The 15,631-nt window shown below is 38.8% G+C and overlaps 1 protein-coding gene across 2 annotated transcripts; it reads right to left on the reverse strand.

Annotated features, from left to right (window-relative positions):
* Window positions 1-3,647: 3,647 nt before the first annotated feature.
* Window positions 3,648-12,905, reverse strand: LOC131778869 (mucin-17). Of its 2 annotated transcripts, none has more exons than XM_059095345.2 (9): window positions 12,843-12,905; window positions 9,937-10,107; window positions 8,202-9,818; window positions 7,990-8,103; window positions 7,455-7,568; window positions 6,326-6,691; window positions 5,318-5,406; window positions 4,673-4,804; window positions 3,648-4,506 (listed from the first exon to the last, which is right to left on the reverse strand). In XM_059095345.2, the coding sequence occupies exons 2-9, from the start codon at window positions 10,001-10,003 to the stop codon at window positions 4,432-4,434; spliced, it is 2,574 nt and encodes an 857-aa protein (XP_058951328.2). In that variant the 5' UTR covers window positions 10,004-10,107; window positions 12,843-12,905; the 3' UTR covers window positions 3,648-4,431. The 2 variants fall into 2 exon arrangements, with proteins under 2 accessions (XP_058951328.2, XP_066027565.1); XM_066171468.1 differs by lacking the exon at window positions 12,843-12,905 and adding an exon at window positions 11,298-11,434.
* Window positions 12,906-15,631: the final 2,726 nt, after the last annotated feature.

A 15,631-nucleotide genomic window follows, 5' to 3' on the forward strand; every position in this document is an offset into this window, starting at 1 on the left:
TTAGAAATGTGTCTTTTGCAAACATACGGCTAAGTATAAACAATTCATATGATTTTTAATAAGATTAGTGTTTGTAAGTTGTCTCTTTTCATCCATTGACTGCTACAAAAATGGAGGCATAAAACATAGTCAGCTTTCCTAATCAGTGTTTATAATGTAGAAAGTTTGCGGGGTATTTTTTTGTAAGTTTTCATTTTTTTATCTCGGCTCCTACTTATTGCATAATCTACGAACAGTGGGTTTTTCCAACAGGAATATTTGTCTTGATAAGTGTACACACCTGCTTGGCGTGTTATTAGAAAACGTGTGATGTGTGATGTGTTTAATTTGGTATAAAATATATTTGCTTCCGTTTTTCAAGTGGAATTAACGTTTTTCTTTTAAATTAAAACCCGCATTTGTAAAGAGCTACACACACAAGACTTATTGATAACAAGCTTTTATTAGGCTGACCGCAAGATGCACCGCTTTAAGAAATGGAATGCTTGGAAGGAGTGTTTTCTTTCCTTTTACTAAAATTTCCTTTGTAAAAACTCTCGTTTGCCTTAGCATTGTATAATCTACGAGCAATGAGTTTTTCAAACAGCAATATTTGTCATGATAAGTGTACACACCTGCTTGGCGTGTTATTAGAAAACGAAAAGCGTGAAGTGTTGAAGGCACGCATCCAAATAGCCCATGTCGTGAGCCACTTTTCGACACTTTGCCGACAAGATTGTAGCTCGATGGTTAATGATTGCTGTCGAAGTTTCTTGTCTCATTGCCTTATGCCGTTTCAGCTTCTATTTAACAAATGGATTCCAAGTTGCCGTGTGTCTGTTCAGTAATAGATCACAGATGACGTCAAAATGTGGTAAGAACAAAAAAGTGGCACACGAGGCGCAGCCGAGTGTGTCACTGATGTGATTAGGTCTTGTGTGTGTAGCTCTTTACAAATGCGGGTTTTAATTTAAAAGAAAAAACGTTAATTCTTCTTCAAAACGGAAGCAAATATATTTTATACCAAATTAACGAACTTCCAGACTTGAAAAAAGCCAGCTTATTTGTGGTAAGGTGCATGGCTTTGTTTTTTCTGGGACTCTTTGATACGCGGACTGATAAGAAGCAACTAAATTGCTGCTAGATTTCAGTGGCTAAGCGACTTGATGATACTATAGGGCTACAGTTGTACGCGATTACATGTCAGTCCCTTCTGGGCTGGCCGCTAACTGTATAAATCGTTACGACATGACAAGATAGCTACATAGCTCGATCAGTACGTGACCACATGGTTGCCTAACCGTGTAGGACACTTGTATATGTGACTACAACTGAAGAGGATTAAAAGTGGCCAATTCACAAAGGCTGGCCGCTTGACAGAGGGTCACTCAGTGGAGGTTTGACTGCAAAACACCAACTTATTACTAGAAGCCGCCAATGAAATTGATGGTAAACAGCAAGGAGACCTCAGCTGAGTATCAAAAGAAATTGAAATTAAGTCACTTAGCCATTACCATTCAATAACAGGATGTGAATTCCTTTGATAAAACCGGCTGTTGATTAGTCTATTAGTATCTCCACCGATAAAATAAAAACAGAACGCGGAATGAGGACAAATCAAGCTGGAATAGCGTCACAATACATAATAAGCGGATGTAAATTCTTCCGCTGAGTGTACTTCACGGAAACAAAGACCAGGGGAGCAGATGTAAATTCCATCACCCAGTTTAATCTTCCTGTTTATCATTTTGAGCAATAGAAGGAATATAACTGTGATAGAACTTCTATTCCATAAACTGTATTGTCACATCAAGAACATGACGTAAGTTAAGTGCACGAGTTTCTGTCTTTTGTTGGTTTCCCAATGATTGATGAGAGTATCTGACCATTTTGTAGTAGGAAACTGGTAACTAAGAACATGATGATGTAATGCTCTGCAGCGCTTGAAATATTAAGTGAAAAACGCAACATCATAGCACATTCAGCGATAGAAGCCTATTACCAAGGGTGAAACAAGGTAGCGGAGAGTTATTTAAAATCCAAACACACCATGATAAGGCCGGAAGTTGAAAATTTTTGAGTACTATAGAGGTTTCGGAGGTCATTACTACTCAGTGTCACAAAGAATATCAAATTGCGGAACATTTCGAAATTTGCAATCAATACCTCAGCCTAGTCAGCTAACAGATATTTAAGCAGTAAAACTGGTTGGGTAAAGACACAGCTCTTCGACTATCCTTCCATCAGGACCAGAGATATACAGAGAAACATGAGTGATGCGTCAACTCTCCCAACGAAATTTTACAAAGACTTTGGAATCGATCCAGATTCGTTTCGATCAGCCTTCCAAGATGCTGGTAACGCAATGTATCGCTTAAAACTTGGTTGGTCATTAGGCTTTACTCATGCGGTGTTGACAACCGGTGATAAACCTAAAACAGTGGCTTCAGTTGGAGGGCATCCCCTAGAGGCAAGTGCTGCCGGTGAGTTGTGGAAAAAGTGCACTAAAGGAAACCTGTCACTGAAGAGTATTGCTGTGTACATAACTGCACCAACCCTAAATGTAAACCAACGAGCCCTCAAAAGGCAGGAGCCACTGCACATGTCTACGCTTCGTTTCAAACGCGAGAAAAAGACATCCGCTTCATGATACTGCTCCCAACATGCAGTGCTGATAACCATGCAGGAAAATGTCGCAAAGAGGAAGTCAACTTTGCTGAAACAGGCAAAGACGCGTATGTGTTGTACACAGCTCTTAGTGATCCGCCTCCTCGAGTTATCTTCATCGAAGTATCAGACGCCACGGCTTCTGGAAAAGGCAGTAAGGGTAAAGGCACCGGGAAAGGCGGAGGATTGAAAGATGATTTTCCCCCTGGTCCACCAGTAGGAGCCAAAATAGCTGGTGTGCGCAAGTGAGACGATGTTAGCAAGATAGAGTGAGTAATGATGATTCATATCATCGGTTTAAGACTAAACAGTCATAAAGATACTTTTCTAATAATGAACGGAAGAGTAAATTGTAGTCTCGTCGGAATTATATGCTGAATAGTGCAAGCCTTTCTAACCTAACAAAAAAAATTATTAAGTAAGTAAGCAATGCGATTGGAATGCCCTCAGTTGGCGTTGTTGTATTTGTAATGATTTCCTCAGTCCTCAGCGTAAGGCGTAATTTACGTGTAACGGATGCAACTTAAATAAGTAATAGAAAAAAAGTTTGATAAAGGCTTGCTGTTCATATTTCTACAAAAATCGAACATCTGCAGGGGCTTTTAATCTTTCAACACCCAGGAAGTAAGGGAGGGTAGGAGGGGGGAAGCTTCTGATCCCGTTTCACGCACGAACTTGTGAGGAACTCATGTGTCACGTTTCAAATTTCTCTTCTTGTGTATGAGATTTTACGCTAGTTTATAAATTCACGAATCACGCTTGCTCTTCCGGAGAATTCACGCGTCACATGTTGATTTTGGATTTGATGATGCGTCTCCTATAAACTCTTTTCCACCCTCGCAAAGGCAACGGAATTGCACCACGACTGCCAAACCTCTAAGCAAGGGTCACCGAATGACGAACAGTGTGACAACTCGCTCATGCATAGGAATCTTTGTTAGAGTTATTCCCCTGGGGAGGAAATCATGAGTCTCAAAAAAAGAAAAAGACGCGATTGCTGCAAAAGAGAAACCAATTTATTAACTGTATTGAGGCGAAAGTTAACCCTAAGCATATCAGAAAGTAAACTTGAAAAACTGTTCTAGCCCTTTGGCATATCGTTACTCGCTAAGTTCTCTGCATCGTTAAGTTTGCGTTAAGTAACAAATATTGCCCGCTGCACAAGTACCTCTGAGGATGACCGACACAGTTTCATTATTCACGCGAACGTACTGCTGTTCTTGATTCAAATTTTCTTTTTTGTCCTTGCTATTTTAGGTAGAATAACATCTTACAAAATCTTAGGTGATTCGCACGTGCGCCAAATTAGTTTAGTCTTTCCAGCTTTGCAGATATCATTTCGCTGTCTTTGTAAGCTAAGAAGTACATGACATGTCAAAATGATGTACCAACAAAAAGTTGCACACGAGACGCAGGCGAGAGTGTAACTGATCATTGATTCTCTCAACACTTCAAGTTGACTTAGTATCCGATCTGTAACCAAAAGGGCCCACGGCATTGAATTTATCTGTTCGTTAGCTGGACAGTGGTAAAATACTTCGTGAAAAAAACTGTGTACGTATGTTCAATGTCGGTTACATTTTCTAGATCCTTAAATCCCTCAAATGTTTGTCTTTTTTTCTGAAATAGTATGTAACGAATTTATCGCACGTGGAGTCAAGTGAGAAATTACAGTCAACTTGGAATCGCTTAAATATCTAAATTAAAGTCGTTTCGTTCTAAAACCGACTGTTAGGATGAAACTGGTTGATTTTTTGACTACATTAACGGTTTTGCTCATTAAACCTACAACGCACTGTCATGCTGATATGCCTTGTTATCAGATCCAGGTATTTGTCCATACATTGGAGACACATAGCTCTGTAAAACATAGATAACCAAGATCAGTTAGGCGAGGATAAATCAATATAAATCAATATGGCAGTCAATTTTCTGAGTTCTCTCATTTATACTCTGCTAGCAACGAATGGCACCCCCCGTTCCCCTGGAAATCCATGTGATCTCAAGAAAACACTGCTCAACAAACCTGCGGTCCGTTACGACTCTTGTAACCAGGCTGAGCCCTCAAGCCATTATGCCCGTTCTCCATTACTTCCCATTCTCCATTAAGGGCATACAACTCCTTCTTTTCACCCTGAACAGCGTTTCTGTATTTCACCTGTTCAAATAGAGACGAGTAAATGAAAAAAACGATCGTGCAACTTTTAAGCAGTAAACTACACAGCCTGTGTGCCTAAATGTCTTTGTTGCGATGACGCTTCAAGATAATTTTTAGTCCTTGACATGATAGAAATATGTCGGAGCCATACCGTGCGCCATCATGTTCTACAACCAACCTATCGTAATGATGATAAAAATTTTCGCGCCCAAGAAATGAATAGAAAGTTCAATTTTTTCCCACCACTTCTCTCTCAAATCCCTTCTGCCGCTTCCATACCCACCAAAATAAATGGCGCGACAGTAAAGTTCTCAATCATTTGATTTCGAGTGAGCAACAATTGACACCAAGAACTAAGACCAGCCAATTACATGAATGTAATTGAAACAGGGTGTGCACGAGTATCTGTCGCCGAGCACGCCAAATTCGATCCTTTCAGATAAGTCCATGATTGGTAGTTTTGATGATTCAAATACGCATCGCAAAATGCAAAGAAATTATCTGAATACTCACTGCCAAAACGCCAATAGCCACCAATAGAAAAAAGACAATAGTTGCAGCTGCGATTAGCACGATCTCCCAGTCCTTGATTGTTGATTTTTCTGTAAAAAGAAAGTGAGAGAGAGAGCCCTGAGAACAGGAGATCTTATCATAACTGAAGATGGCGCAAAACATCATGCAGATAAATGTTTTTTTAGTCACAACAAGCCCACGATGTTAAGTGTGGATGCTATTTGTATCTGCCACCGTGAGCTGGGTTTTTTCGCAATTCAACTTTGACTCCAGATTTCTTGAAAGTGTTGATCGGCTCCGAAACACATTTCTTGTTTTTCGACTTAGCGGTAAGCTTCTTGCTCCGCAGATCAATCGGTTGCGTAAACAGAATAAGAAAGATGGTTATATCAGTTAGTAGTTTCACCATATATCTCGAGGCTGGAGGTTATTGCTCAAGTAAGCACAGTGTACCAAAAACCTGAGATATGAATGTTCTATGCCTATACCGCGGATCTAAAGCACGGCCTGAATCCATAGTTAGTGGTAAACCGCATGAAAGGCCTCATACCGGCCAAATACATAATCAAAGAAATAGATAAGAATAAGCGCAATTGTTGATTTGAACATTTGCGCCTACATACTGGTAGCAGAACCGGCCATGCAGCCTAATCATGGCCTGGCTTCGCTCGTTTTCGTCGATGTGATGGAAGGTATAGGAAGGTATAGGAAGGAAGAGGACAATCTCGGGTCGTCTGTTACTGTCCCTTCTATCGTCCGAACAGATACAGAGTCAAGGGCGAACTTTTCAAACGAAATATACTCAGCATAAATTGTGGAAATGTTCCTTAAAAGTATAGATGTCCCAAAGAGAGGTTCCAGCCGGAAATATGATAATCTTCATTTCGTGCTAGTATAGTTAAACAAATATGGTAGTGGATATTTTAAAGCAAGTCAAATTACCCTGAACTTCATTGAAGGCTAACAACATAAAAGCAACATGAAAAATAGAAAGACACTGTAAGTTACCTGTGGTTGCAGTTGGTGCTGCTGTCATCTGAACGACCTGCTTCGTTACGGTTATATCTCCCGTCAGCCTCAAAAACCCCAGATCGCTTGAGCCATTACCTTCATTAAGAGCTTGCACGATGTTGCTATCAGTCACATTTGAGGTTGTTGGAAATAGCAATTCATAGTCAACTCCAACACTTCCTTTGAAAAACCTCTTGTAAATAATATCTATTAAATCTGGAAACTCCTTTTTTAAAAATACTTTTAATTTCGAGTCCAAAACTGTAATGAGGGCACGAGATCTTGGTGAGTTGATATCATTATACTCCTCGTCATAAGCTTGATCCAGTTTCACTCTGCCGGCAAATTTTTGGGTAGGCTTCTCTGTATAAAAAAGATCAACGATAACATATCAACATATGGAAACGATTAAAAAAAAGTAGAAAAGAAACAGCGAAAACGACATATTAGACTCCGATACAAGTCAAACGCGTCAATTTTGGACTGAGGACGACAACATCCATAAGCAGCGTGCAAAAACAGAGTACGAGGTCCAAGAAGGGATAAGAAAGCTTGCAAGAAAACGGATCAAATTCTTCACTGTTTTCCTTGTCAAGTGCTGTATTCATTCAGCCTGCTTTCCTTCAACAAAATTTATCAGTTATCACCATATCATGTTGTTGGGCACAGGTACAGTACCGTGCATAGCAATGCAAACGTTAGTCGTCGATTATCGAGAAAGTCGCGATTTATCGGCGACATTCGAATAATGTTTGAGTTGGAATGATATATTGGCGATTTGTAATAATAGTAATGATGACGATGATAATAATAGAAATAGTGTTAATACTGAATATTTTTACAGGGTAGCCCCTCGGTACATACATAGCTCTTTACCATCTAATCCGCTTGATATTTTTGCTTTTCCAAACAGCACCATATCACTTTTACCTTTCTTGAGATTGATGATAAATTCGTTATCTAGAAACCAACTAGCGAGAGGTTGTGTTAAAATCAAGGTTAACTTAAAAAAACGTCAGAACACGCTTTTCTAACTATTACGTGGATACATGTGTTATTCCCTACTTGGCAGTACTTCGTTGGAACGATATATTACTGGAACGGGAAATGTCAGACAGGCCCATACCTGATTGGCAGGTTGTCCCTTCAAACGCTGGAGTGCATGTACATCTGAACGTTTTACCATCTTCTGTGCAAGTTCCATCGTTTCCGCATGGGTTTGGACTACAGGCACTGATTTCTAAGGACAAAGACGCGATAAATTCAGACGGGATTGGGATGTCTACGTTTATGTGTTAGACATATGTTTTCTTCATTGGTATAACCAAATACGTTTGTTTATATACTTTCAAATCAAATCAGTGCCCATAATTGCTAACTTTCGCTAAATTTTCGAAGAAGTAAACGTAATGTCGCTTATTGACCATCGCCTTCAAGTCTAACATCATCAATGATATCCTTTAATACGGCTACACCAAGTAAACATTTTAAAATGAAAGAAATGTGAGCTAAATTAAAAAAAAACAAGTGACAAATACAGAGATATTTATTTGCCTTCAATCTTCCTCTCTAAATTCAATCAGATATTTCTTTGCTTTTTCGCAAAAGTAGAAATGGTTCCTAAGTTTACAGTGTCGTTATGAACATCTAACGAGACTTACTTTTCTCACAATTTTCTCCAAAGTAATTATTTCTGCATTCACATAGAAATCCATCTATTTTGTCAATGCACACTCCATTTCCTGAGCAGTTTTCGTATTCACAGTCATTAATATCTATGACAGCAAAAAACAACAACAACAACAACAGTTAGCATTGTTTACCGGCGCTGGTATTGTATTAAAAACAAAATCTAAATGCATTCATCACTTACTTATGGAGCAATCACTTCCAGTAAATCCTGGAGAACACTTAGGTGCTACCGTTGGAATAATGCTAGTCACCATTGGAGCCATTTCGCTAACAGATGGCGATGGCATCGTATGCACCATTGATGACATATCACTTGCAGATTGTGATGGCATCATATGCACCATTGATGTCATTTCACTTGCAGATTGTGATGGCATCATATGCATTATTGATGTCATTTCACTTGCAGATGGGGATGGCAACATATGCACCATTGATGATATGTCACTTTCAGATGGGGATGGCAACATATGCACCATTGATGTCATTTCGCTTGCAGATGGTGATGGCATCATATGCACCATTGATGTCATTTCACTTGCAGATTGTGATGGCATCATATGCATTATTGATGTCATTTCACTAGCAGATGGGGATGGCATCATATGCATCATTGATGTCATGTCACTTGCAGATTGGGATGGCATCATATGCACCATTGATGACATGTCACTTGCAGATTGTGATGGCATCATATGCACCATTGATGTCATTTCACTTGCAGATGGTGATGGCATCATATGCATCATTGATGAAATGTCACTTGCAGATGGGGATGGCATCATATGCATCATTGACGTCATGTCACTTGCAGATGGGGATGGCATCATATGCACCATTGATGACATATCACTTGCAGATGGGGATGGCATCATATGCACCATTGATGTCATTTCACTTGCAGATTGTGATGGCATCATATGCATTGTTGATGTCATTTCACTTGCAGATGGGGATGGCATCATATGCACCATTGACGTCATATCACTTGCAGATTGTGATGGCATCATATGCACCATTGATGTCATTTCACTTGCAGATGGTGATGGCATCATATGTATCATTGATGAAATGTCACTTTCAGATGGGGATGGCAACATATGCACCATTGATGACATATCACTTGCAGATGGGGATGGCATCATATGCACCATTGATGTCATTTCACTTGCAGATTGTGATGGCATCATATGCATTGTTGATGTCATTTCACTTGCAGATGGGGATGGCATCATATGCACCATTGACGTCATATCACTTGCAGATTGTGATGGCATCATATGCACCATTGATGTCATTTCACTTGCAGATGGTGATGGCATCATATGTATCATTGATGAAATGTCACTTGCAGAGGGGGATGGCATCATATGCATCATTGATGATATGTCACTTTCAGATGGGGATGGCAACATATGCACCATTGACGTCATGTCACTTGCAGACTGTGGTGGTATCATATGCACCATTGATGTCATGTCACTTGCAGATGGGGATGGCATCATATGCACCATTGATGACATATCACTTGCAGATTGTGATGGCATCATATGCACCATTGATGTCATTTCACTTGCAGATTGTGATGGCATCATACGCATTATTGATGTCATTTCACTTGCAGATGGGGATGGCATCATATGCACCATTGATGACTTGTCATTAGCCGATGGGGATGGCGTCATATGCACCATTGATGACTTGTCATTAGCCGATGGGGATGGCATCATATGCACTATTGATGTCATGTCACTTGCAGACTCTGATGGCATCATATGCATCGTTGATGACATGTCGCCTGCACATACAAATTCAATATTTTAATTGCATGACATATTTCATACGTCCATAACTTTAGCTTACCTTCCATTAAATAATTGCATTTAAGTTCATAACATGAGTTCGTATCGACTTACCACCTGGTAGTGTCAGCAGGATGCATGCAACAAGAGCAACAAATTGTTCCTTTAGGGGCTGAGCCATCTTTGTCGTGATGTGATCGAAAGAGTGCCAAAGGCTGTCGAAGAATATTAGCTGAATTTCCTCTTATAATGGTCTGTGTGATATTAATTAGTGGCTGGCAAAAGCTTGTGTGCAAAGGGAGAAAAAAACAGCCGTTAAAATGTTAACATTATAACACTACTTAAGGGAATATAATGTCCAGTTGCTTTCTCCTGCTTGACCTCAATATTTTTAAAATTTGATATCGCTTACAATGCCTTTTTCTTTTTATTCTTCTGCAATCGTTCGGAGAAAGCCTCGTGGTTTCATTTAGGTTTCCTCTCCATAAAATGTATTGAACTTAGCTTGTTACACTTCCTCGTAAATATTTTCTTTTACTTTGGCAAACAAATAAATAGAAAATTAATAGATGAATAACAATTTTATTATAAGACAAAACAGTTTTTGTTTTGCGAAAAATTTTTCGACACTAGTCATGACCTCTTCGGTTGCCAATGCTGGTGTAACAATTTGAAATTAACTTTACAAATACGTGAACTACTATGAAAGAATATAAAACGAAATACGAAAATACAACGGAAGTACATTTTCAAAATTGAATTAAACTCTATTTAGGAGACGAAATAAATTCTGAATGCTGATTGCAAAAAATGACAACAATGCTGGACCTTGTGGTTTTGCGTTTTCGGTCAGGCAACTTATCTATACATACACGTGTATATAATTTATTGAAACAATTATTGTTCAAAGACCTGACAATATCGATATATATCATCGACCCGCCGGAAGTCTAAACTTATCCCGGCGCAGCACACGAAAAGCAAATTAAAAGGGTAATCATTGAAAAAATGCAAAATGACATGACCACACGGTAAGGTTTTTTTTTCACAATATTCTATCAAAAAGTTATAAATATGATAGAGATTCTATAAGAGAACGGAGCGACTACGTACTGTTCAGACATTTTGTACAGACAAATTATTTTTTATGAGATCCAGGATCGATATGGTTGCGAAAAAAATGAGTCGATGAAAAAAAATTTACACATGAATAAATGAAGTGATAAATTAACTAATCAAATAAAGAAGTAAAATATAAAGTGTAGGAGAAGATGCTATCAGCAAGCAAATTTCTCTCCATGATTATATCAAGATTACGATCTTAGGAAGTTGGAGAGGCATAAAGAGTGATTTCTTAAATTTTTTATTTTATTATTTGATGAGCGTTGTTTTTTCTACTGGAATTTTTTCCGTACTTTCCGTACTCCGTACTCCGAATCTTATAAAGGAATTATAGAGATTCTGAGTAAATTTACCTTGCCTCGGCCTTGATTTTTCTGGTTATCACAAAAACCTCATCCACTGATTGTTTATAAGTCAGTTTGTAATCATAATGCAAAAAACCCCATTTGACGATGAGTTACGTCACCTCACTTCCTTCCACGTCAACGGTATCTGCGATATTGATCGGTGAAGAGGAATGAGTACTATTCACGATTTTCACGAAGACATTTTCCGGGTCATTTCATGTTTGTTTTTGTATGTTACCTATACATGCAGTAAAGGTTGGAGACTGTCTCTTCCTCCCTGGCTGCGAGCCTCAATTCCGACGGCCCATAGAATCGAGATGGAGACAACAGAGCTAACAGAGCGAAACACTCTTCTCTAATTCACTCAGCGAGTTAATGTGAAGTTAAAGCCAAATGTTTTGGTTTAGGTCGTTAATGAATAAACTCATTTTGGAAAGATGGTCCAATATGCTTAATGGAGAAGTAATGTAGAATAAGCTGTTATGGATATGGCTACTATCACGGGATAGTTGTTTTGCTACAAGTGACCAGTTTGTCTGAGTTCTGTTGTCCCTTTATATTTCAACTGATAGCTGGTGTGTTTCCGCATAATAACTGTCAGGTTGTATACAATAGTACTAGAGCTATTTTTGGATTGTACGTGGTCTCTTTGTTGAGCGCAAAATGCAAATTAACAAGAAGCTGTTTAAGAATACTGTCACGTTTGTGGAAAGCATCATTTACCGATATGACGAAGCAAAAACAACAAAAAGTGAAAGAGGTAACCAAAATGTATGAAAATGGACAAATGTCTTGATACTGAAAGATTACTTTTATTTATTTGGAAGAGGTACTGATCTAAAACTTAGTTCCTATCAACGAGCTGACCAGGCATCTCAAACTGACGTGGAGGTTAATAAATGCAATGCACATTCGTTCTGCGGTTAGCTTCGCAAACTTATATGTTTTTCCTCTCGGGAATGCAAGATACGACCCTGACTTAGTCGTTGATTATGTTCCCTGAAGGCTTGTTTTTTAATTTAAGTTTTCAACGTTCATTCCAGTTTCTTTATATTTATTCTTCTTATGCCTGCGGAATTTCTTTTATGTTTATTTATCCAAAAAAGATGCCTCACGTTTAAAAATAAACCTAACATAAGAAACCCACGAATTCGTCACACTTTTTTGAAATTCTCTCTTGAAAAAAGTTCCGCGCTGGTCAAACAATAACTGTTAAGACGCGAACCCATATATTTTTTTGAATCTGATCTGTTTTCTGTCGCATAAAATCACTAATGTTGCAGTAAAAACTAACAGGTGCTTCTGTTTAAGTAAAAAAAAAGTGCCGTCGTAAACGGTACGAATTGTATGAAGCTTAGAAAAGCCGCCTGATTCACTTGATGCAAAGTAACGATGTTGGCCTGCTATAAGACATCAGAAGCTGGTGCATGAGTCAGCCAATCTTATCTGATTTCACTCACTACCGATCAAACAACTGGCATCGGTCGAAAGTTAGATATTTGCATCTTATTACGATAAAATAACAAGAGATTTCAAAGAAGGAAACCTTACCTTCCAGACCTGTCTTTACACGCGAAGATGCCAATGAGGAATGAAAATTACGAGCAAACGTCAATGTATTATACGTCAGATAAAGTTCTTGATGCGGAAAGAGGAAATATTTAGGTTTGCCGGTCACGGGCCGTGATCGCATAAAACGCTTATGGGAGTCTTTAAAAATGCAATGCTTGGAAGGAGTGCTTTATTTTCTTTTTGCCAATATTTCCTTCGGAAAAAACTCTCGTTTGTCTCAGGTCAGAATAAAAATTTACTCTCCGATCGATGCCGGTCTATAGGTCGCAAAAAATATCAAACCATGGGCAGCGGTCCAGAAGCTTCTCTCTATGTTTCAGGACACGGTTGAAAAACTCGGATTTGTTCCCCTTTCAATTGCTGCGTAAGTAACGCGCAACTTTGGTTAAAAATAAAACCAAAGAAATGCTTTCAAAACGAAGGAGTGGGAAATGTTACAAAAGTAAAGAGGGAAAGCGATAAAACGATTCATTTAGCAAATTAGTTATAACAAAACATGTTAATCTATTTTTCGGGTATCAATACATTTTTAAAGTGTTGCTTCTTGCGGTCAGCTTAATAAAGGCTTGTTAACAATAACTGTGAACAATAAGCTTCTTTAAAAAGATTGCGGACTCACTCGGCTGACGCAAACGAGAGTTTTACGAAGGAAATATTTGTAAAAGGAAAGAAAGCACTCCTTCCAAGCAATACATTATATTTTTCAAGCGGCGCTTCCAGCGGTCAGGTTAATAAAGGCTTGCTAACAATAATTGTGAACAATTAACAAACAAGTTTTAATTTAAAAGAAAATAGTTAATTCTATTTGAGTCCACAACATTTTGACCACTGTGATGACGATTATAATCAGTAAACCTCGCGAAACCACTGTTAAATTGGTGCATGATGTTCGAATAAAATTAAATAAGGTTTACCTAATAAAGATGTCATGTCTCAGGGTTATTTCCGCTCCTCAAGGATCAAACCTTATCTAAACAGGATGACCGGATAATGTTAGTAGCAAGCAAGGCATATACAAACAATGTGTTTAAAATCCTTTTAGACAGGAAACTGTGCACCTGCGAAAAAATTCGATAACAGCAATCATTAACCACCGAGCTACAACCTTCTCGGCAAAGTGGCCAATGATATGGGCTATTTGGATACGTGCGCTAAGTGGCCTAGCAACCTTCAAGACTATGTTGATAAAACCCAGCTAATTGTTGTGGTAAGGAGCATGGTTATGTTCTTCCTGGAACTCTTTGATGTGCGGACTGAAAAGAAGTAACTAAATTGCTGCTAGATTTCAGTGGCTAAGCGACTTGATGTGACTAAAAGGCTACAGTTGTACGTGGTTGCATGTCAGTTCCTCCAAGGCTGGCTGCTAACTGTATAAATAGTTACGACATGACCAGATAGCTACATAGCTCCATCAGCACATGATCACCTGGTTGCCTAACCGTATAGAATCGTTACTGCGTGACACCTGTACATGTGACTACAACTGAAGAGGGTTGAAAGGCTCCTGAGGTACTAAACCAATCATACAAGAGACTTCTTTCTCACTTGGCTACTTGGCTGCCTGTTACATGTTGCTACATGGATGCGAGGCTTCCAAGCTTCAAAGCTAACGTGCCGACTAGCACTTATAAACTTTCGAAAACTCGCAGCTCAGTTAAGTGGTAGCCCCATCCAGGCTACAAGGCAACTTCAGAATGGGTAAAGTGAGCAATCTACGAACCACACTAACGAGAGGTTTGAGCATGTGAATAAGCTTTGCATGGTTTCGTCCTGTCGCGTTCTTTCTTTTAACGATCGCAGTGAAAACAGGTTGGAAAACATGACGAAGGTTGCTATTGGTCCTGTTGGTGGGAATGCTGATAGCACAAAGACAATTGTCTAAGTAACAAAGAACCTGCAAAGTATTTTTGTCGAGACAGCGGAGTTATTCTTAGGAGTTATAGCTGACAGAGGAGTTATTCAATATTTGGAAAGAAGTGTGACATAGCAGCCTAAATCTGAATGCATCTGGATAATCACAGAGTAATAATTTTAGTTTGTGTTCAGTTAAGGAAGGAAAGCGGTGGCTCTTTCTCAACGTGCATATAACAGGCCTAGAATGTTAATTAGGACTCAGATGGACAGTGAACGAAATTATCGCAAGGAGTGATATTTTGTTTAGGAAAAAATAGAAGCCAATCGCTCCGAAGTGTTGAACAGTTAAAAGAGGTTGATGCCAAAAGAATCAGGCATTTTGGAGGCTAAATAATTGCTGTTACTCTTAACCATTTATACCCTAAGAGTGACTAGCATCTAATTTCTCCCTACAATATCACTTCTGAATCGCATATTAAGGTCATGAGAATAAAGGAAATGATCAGCACCCCAGGAAATGTATAAAAAAAAGTGTGGAGAATATGCATACTGATGCTAAGGTATGAGGGGTTAATGTGATGAAAAAACCAGATACGACAATACGACAGATACCGTTAACAGAGATTTAATTAACGGTATAAATATGAGAAATGAATTCCGAGAATTTTCCACTGACCGATTCATAAAGACTGGCCGTTTGACAGAGGTCCGCTCAATGGAGGTTTGACCGTACAACATCAACTTATTACGAGTAGCCAACAGTCAATTAGTAAGGAGACCTCAGCTAAGATCAAAAGAGATGAAACGAAGTCACGAAGACAGGAACGTTCAATGAAAAGACGTGAATTCCTTTGATAAAACTGGTCGTTGATTAATTTATTAGTGTTTTCACTGATTAATGAAACGCGGAATAA

The sequence above is a fragment of the Pocillopora verrucosa genome, chromosome 8, assembly GCF_036669915.1.
Source record: "Pocillopora verrucosa isolate sample1 chromosome 8, ASM3666991v2, whole genome shotgun sequence".
Lineage (NCBI taxonomy): Eukaryota > Metazoa > Cnidaria > Anthozoa > Scleractinia > Pocilloporidae > Pocillopora > Pocillopora verrucosa.